General features: G+C 38.4%; 1 protein-coding gene across 1 annotated transcript; it reads right to left on the bottom strand.

The window, feature by feature from the left end:
- Positions 1 to 264: 264 nt before the first annotated feature.
- Positions 265 to 5,824, bottom strand: LOC121965653 (segment polarity protein dishevelled homolog DVL-2-like). The gene is made up of 6 exons (XM_042515787.1): positions 5,665 to 5,824; positions 2,287 to 2,396; positions 1,977 to 2,106; positions 868 to 958; positions 655 to 724; positions 265 to 533 (listed from the first exon to the last, which is right to left on the bottom strand). Exons 2-6 carry the CDS (start codon positions 2,297 to 2,299, stop codon positions 355 to 357), a joined length of 483 nt encoding a protein of 160 aa, XP_042371721.1. The 5' UTR covers positions 2,300 to 2,396; positions 5,665 to 5,824; the 3' UTR covers positions 265 to 354.
- Between the last annotated feature and the right edge of the window lie 710 nt (positions 5,825 to 6,534).

Here is a 6,534-nt window from a genome sequence, read left to right as displayed (position 1 = left end):
TTTTTTTTTTTAAAGAAAGGGAAAAATATTTAGGTCAAAAAAGAATTATCATAATTATATATTTAAAATTATGGTAAAGAATTTTAAATAAAAATTTAAGCACTTTAAGTCTTTTTTGCCTTGTGTTTTTTATTCTCCATTCTTTCTCTTTTTTCTATCCTTTCTTTTTGATTAGATTTGATTTTATTTTATTTTATTTTATTTTTTTTAATTTTCAGGTAATTTTCTTGTACTTTTTACTAATTTCTTGCTAATTTTTGGGTCAATTCTTCTTTCATTGCTCATTGCGTTCCTCCTACGTTTCCAGACAATCAAGACACTATTCTCACGTTTCAAAGGGTTAAAAGAAAATCACTATGTTTGATTTGGGATTCGCTCTTTATTCCTCCTCACCTGAAGCAGCATGTCTCCAGGCTCGATGCGTCCGTCTGCAGCCACGGCTCCGCCCTTCATGATGGAGCCGATGTAGATGCCTCCGTCTCCTCTTTCGTTGCTCTGACCCACGATGCTGATGCCCAAGAAATTGTACTTCTCTGTATAGTTGAGAAACAAAAACAGTGTTAACACTATTTGTCAAAAAAAGTGTAGGGCAGTATTTGATCAGGAGGTCTCGGCTGATTTATACGGATGTAGAAGTTTAAAGAGTTAACAGACCCATGTTGAGAGTGACGGTGATGATGTTCAGAGACATTGTGGAGTCTGTCACACTGCTGAAGGACGAAGCCTGGAGTCCAAAACCACAAAATTACACAAAAATACTTTCTCTGAGCAAACCATTTAAATGTCTCTAGAAATTAGCAATGAAAAGCATCAGTTAAACATGATTCAATTTAAGACAAAAGGATACATAAATATTAATAAATATACCCTCTCCAAACGTGGGGGGCGCTGTTTCCTGCGTCTGCGGTGCCGTTTAAGAAGCCTGGAGGCCGTGCTCTGCTCCGTCGCACTGCTGAACCTGCAAGTTCAAGAGTCAGCAAAAGGGGAAAGGTCAGAGGAGAAATACATTTTTTAACTCTTAGGGACTGTTCGGTGTATTTTACGCGCATTTATTTTTTTATTTTTTGATAATTTTGGCTGCGCATTGTATTATTTCTGGGTGTCATTCTGGGCTTCTGCCTTGTAATTTGTCACTTTTACTATTTTTCACCTCATGATGTCATTTTTATCATATTCAGCATAGTGAGAAAGTGCATGCCATTTCCACTAATCAATGTTGCTGCAAATCACTGACATATCCCAGACTGTGAAAATCCCCCCAAAAATTATATATATCTTTGCATTCAGTATATTTAAAATAATTCTTTTTTTTCTTAAATCTAAAAACATAGTTGCATGATGACAAAATCCTGGCATTTAAAGGGTTAAAATTCTGAAAATGAATCAATATTTGATATTTATGATTGGGACTGATGTTGGTTGATAAAATAACTGACTGAAAGCGGAAAATAATAATGTATATTTTTTAAAGCTTGATTTTGAAAAAAAAGCAGAGTTTTAGGAGTGTGTGTGAATATTAAAGCGGGCCCTAAATTTGGGCTGTGGACTGTACATAATGCGTTAATTTTTTTGTTAACCACTGGCGTTCCCGGCCAATATTCAGTCTTTAACAGCTAGCAGGTTTATCACCCTGATGGTCAGAATACGTAGCTAAATTTGAGACGACCGTGATTCTCAGCTGCTCGCTCCGGGATTGTTTACATTCACTCTTGGCGCTATGTGCTTTTGTGGTGGTAAAATTACTCTCATTACGTAGTGAAAATATGTTGTTTATTTGTTTGATAGGTACGTTTTGTTTTTGCATTTGTTAATCTTGTTTTTCATTTGTAAACTACATTGTGTTTGTTCGTAAATCACCTGGCATTATTCTGTTTGTTTGTTAAGTTTTGGCAGGATATTAGTTCCATATGCATCTCTCTAAAAAAACACCCAAAATGCTCCAAAGGTAACGCTCTCGTCTCTCGTCGACGTCCCACCTGCTCATGGTGTCGTCGTCCTCCGAGTCGCAGAAGCTGGTGGTTTCCAGCTCGCTGCTCATCACCGTGCTGGAGCTCTCGTATCCCGCCAGGTGGCGCTCCAGGCGACTCTGGCCGTTCATACGAGGCCCTGAGACACCACAGAAGAAGAGGAGCTATTTACCATCATGTTTGATCAAGTCTGAGTTTTTGTCCTATAGATCGCAAACATTCCTCACTTCTCCACATTCCTTGATCATATCATATATTCATTGTGTGGATGTTGGGACACGCCAAATCTTGATGGCATCGTAAAAACGCAGTTTCTCACCGTGCGGCTCCATGCTCTCTCTGTGCCGAGGTCTCTCCCTCCTGAAGGACACTACAGACTCCGTCTCAGTCTGGTCGTCCAGCGTCTCCACGCTGCCGGTCGCATTGGGACTGTAAAACAAGAATAAAAAGGCAGTCAGAAATAGAGCATTTCTAACATATGAGTTATAATGTAATAACTTTCCCAGAGTGACATCTGTTTTTTCAGATGTGCTGCTCATAATAATAACCAATAAACATGTTTTATGAGTTGAAAAAAAAGAATACTCCACTGATTTATCACGAGAAACACTGTCAGACTCACTGCAGACAGTTTAGAGAAAAAGATTAAAAGTGATGCAGCAGATATCATGTCTTCTCTTGTTATCCAGGGACGCCAGAATTTGACAATATGACTCATAAAACTCCCAACTGAGGTAGTAATAGATTATATGGCAGCTCAACAATGCTGGAATAAGCTGGAAAAAAAACTGTAAACTCCAACTAATACATTTAGCAGGCTGCTTTAATTAAATCCAAAGAGGTTTATTCATCCACAGAGAGTCAATAAAAAAGCACAAACACACAAAATCACTCAAATGTCTTCAAATTTCTTCTTTATAAATGTTGGCCATTTCTTTTTCTTTTAACATTTTTTTAAAGAAAACATTTTTGGTGATTTTTGTTTTTAATATTTTGGCATTTTTTGCTAAAAAAAAAAAAACCCAAGTGGGTGTTTTGGTTTTGTAATTTCTGAAGACAACATCTTGGCTGTTTTTGGAAACATGCCTTCCAAACCTGCACCTTTTTCTTCAAAAATCACACCATGTATCACAGCCAGAAACTGTTAAAAGAGGCATTAGGTAGTTAAAGTTACATAATTACCAGAACATTTAAAAGTGTGAAAATCAGATTGTAATGGTAACAATTCGTCTAAATTACCTTGTTTGGTGCTTATAACAAACTAGCCGACATAAATCAGTTAATAAAATGTTACTTTTGTAATGTGTCGCCAAAAAACATGGAGGAAGTTGCAGGAAGAAAGCAAAAACCACCTCGTCACGTCCACAGCTGGTAACAGGCAAATGTGCATGTAGCAACAAGCAGTAAGCCTACACGAGGCTGCACACTTCAATAAGATGTGCACACACTGACGAATATGCTGATTACAGAGGAGGTCAGAAAACGTTTTGCGGTTCATGATAAAAGAAAGTTACATTTGATTTTCCAGTATGAGCAATGGTGTTGATTCAACTCCAAATGCAGCATGGAAAGAAATAACTGGCGTGGTTAATCCCTCACCGGCTGCAAAACCGCACATTTATGTGACGTTGAACAGAAATTGTGTAATTTGAATTTGGATTCAAAACCCCATCAGGCCGCCCTCCTGCAGCCACAGGATGACGTGCAAAGAGAGGGAATGAGTGAGAGCGCCGCAGCCGTGACGGGAGGCTGCAGTGGCGAGCGTGAACTCCATCTGACCCCCGAAAACCAAACTTAAAGAGCTCCAGACGACATACTTCTCTAGGAGCTAAGAGCGCTGCTAAGAAGCTATTAAAAATACAGATACTTAGTTTGTTTTGGAGACTGCGTGCCGTGTTCAGATTACAGTAATGGTTTCCCCACATTTCAGAAGGATAAAACGGATGTTTAAGGATGAAGACTTTAATTTAGAGGATCTTTATTGAATTGTGAAAGGCCTTTGAGTGGACTGCCTTGTGGTTTCACACTCTTTAATGCTGCTATAATCACTATTTTCATATTAACAGTGGACTATATGACTGTGTGTAATATAGTAGGGGTGAATTATAGTGACAACCCCACAGAGAATTATCACCAAACTCCAGTTACCTTTAGACAAGGTGAGGTAGCTTTATTTTTATAGCACATTTCTCACAACAGGGCAATTTAAAGTGCTTTACAGAGCAATAAAATATATAAAAAGATTTGCCATGAAAGTAAAAACATAAAGATATAAAAAGTAACATTAATTTGCTAATTATTTAAAAATTAAAAATAAAACCATTAAAAATAGCAACGGTGCACACAAGAGGTGCACAGAAATTTTTTTTATTCAAAATCAAGTTTAATATAAGTTTGTAGTAATTAAAGGGTGGAGTAAGAAGTGTAAAAAAAATCATTTTTAGCTTTAAATTTAACTTAAGGTCAACAAAGACTTTTTAGCATCTTTCAGCTTATTGTTTTGGTTCTGGATTTCAATGCAAAAGCTCTGTTAAACCCACGATACACTTCTTGTCCAGCACTTAACAGCCACCAGACAAAGTTAGCAAGTAGCTGTTAAACTTGATTAAGCATTTAGCAGAGAAGAGGCAGATATTTCTCTCGGGAGTGTGTGGAGACCAAAGTCAGAGCTAAAACAAAGTAAATGTTGGAATAGAGTTCATTAAGTTGCCTTTAAAATGTCCATAAATGTGAATAAAAATGCTAAAATCAATGTTCTATAAAGCAAACTCTGCTTAAACATCAGGCAAAGTGAGTTTTTCATGGGACATATTATGCTTTTCCTTATTTTCTGTCATATAAAATGTTAAAATGTTGGATGTACATATTAAACGTTGCCAAAGTTTCAAATTTTTTCTAACGTGTTTTTTTAATGCAATGGAAATGCATAAAACTTGGCATTCACATCCAGGTCAGATGACTCCGCACTAGTCATGGGTATTTATCGTCTTTGACTCCAATCGAGATGCAATGACACACCACCACTAATTACTCTCCATCTCCTCCCAAGCAGCGCTAAAATACTGATCCAAATTAGTCTGCTCTGAGTTTGAAAGAGAGCCTGAATAAGTAAGAGAAATGTGAAGAGAGGAAACCACAATAAAGTTTTCAAAGACCTTTGTTCCAGCTGTTTTTTTTACTGTTTACCTCCTCTCCGACCTTTCTGTGACGTTGAATATGATACACACACATATACACACACACACACACATACATAGAAAAGGGCACACTCGTCTGCTGCAGATCTGTGTACACACACCTGCTCTACAGGCAATGGGAATGCACTCTTAAGCCCCATTTTAGTGAGTTTACACATACTTGAAAAACCTGTGTGCGCACACTTATTTTGGGTGAGAAAAGGGGTATGAATGTACAACCAGCTTCTCCCAGAACTGGTCATGTTAATAACAAGGGAGGCGCCAGCTAAGCTCGGGTTCAAAACGAGCTGTAGTATTCTTGCTATTCTTGTAGTAACTTGATACTGGGAGTGTTTGAGATATTCGGGGAAAAAGATACAGTATCTGCATTACAGCACTGGGAGAGGCAGGGGAAATGTGCAGCTTTTCAGACGATTTTTGGACTTGTGCTGCTGCTTTTCAGGTAAATATATGTGATGTATAAATGATTTTAACGGTTAAAATGAGTGTGCTTTGCTTACTGGAAGGAGGGCGGTCTGGAGTCGCCGATGCCCCCGGTCCTCTCTGCAGGTGGGGGTGGGAGCGGCGGAGGAGGGGGTGAAGGCTGGGTGGTGGTTTCCACAGGGGGGACCACCGCCACAGGAGGCTCCGCTGTCGGAGTGTCTGAAGATACCAACTGAAAAAAAGAGACAAAAACAATAAATAAAGACACAAACACAGGAAAGGTAAAAGGTTAAGACATAATGCGAAGGGAGAGAAACAAAATGGTACAAATTGAGAACAGGGCCGGGAGACGAAAGGGTGAGAAAACGAGAGGAGTGAAAGGAGGAGGGAGGAGAAACGGGTAAGATGTCAATTACTTTGACACACAAACACTGTACTCTTTTCAGATGGACGTCTCAAGGGCATACTGAAACGCTATCCCACACTTAACCTGTCTCTCTTCATTATACAATAAAAGTGCCTACAAGCAGCACACACACACACACACACACACACACACACACACAAACACACAACAATTAGGATGAATGCCACACAGCATCCAATTACCTGACGCAAAAGAACACACACAGGAAGGGAATAAGATGGAGCTAAGACAAAAAATGTAGCGTATTTGGCGAAAATATGATAAAGTATATAGTCTTGATGCTGGAAATATTCAGAATTTATGCATTTTAACACCAGAGCATTTGGAAATGTCTGCATACACATTGTTCAATCCATAGCTCAGGATTTATACACATTTTTAAAACTAAATTTCAATAACTTTTGCACAAATTTTAAATACCATACCTTCTCTTAAACTACCATCAATACTCCTTATGGGTCCTTTTTCATCACTAACACCTGACATGTCATCAGTACGATGTCTTTTACAAGCAATTCAA

This window comes from Plectropomus leopardus, unplaced genomic scaffold (genome assembly GCF_008729295.1).
Source record: "Plectropomus leopardus isolate mb unplaced genomic scaffold, YSFRI_Pleo_2.0 unplaced_scaffold21080, whole genome shotgun sequence".
In the NCBI taxonomy this organism is placed as follows: Eukaryota; Metazoa; Chordata; class Actinopteri; order Perciformes; family Serranidae; genus Plectropomus; species Plectropomus leopardus.
This window is presented reverse-complemented; position numbering and strand designations above follow the sequence as displayed.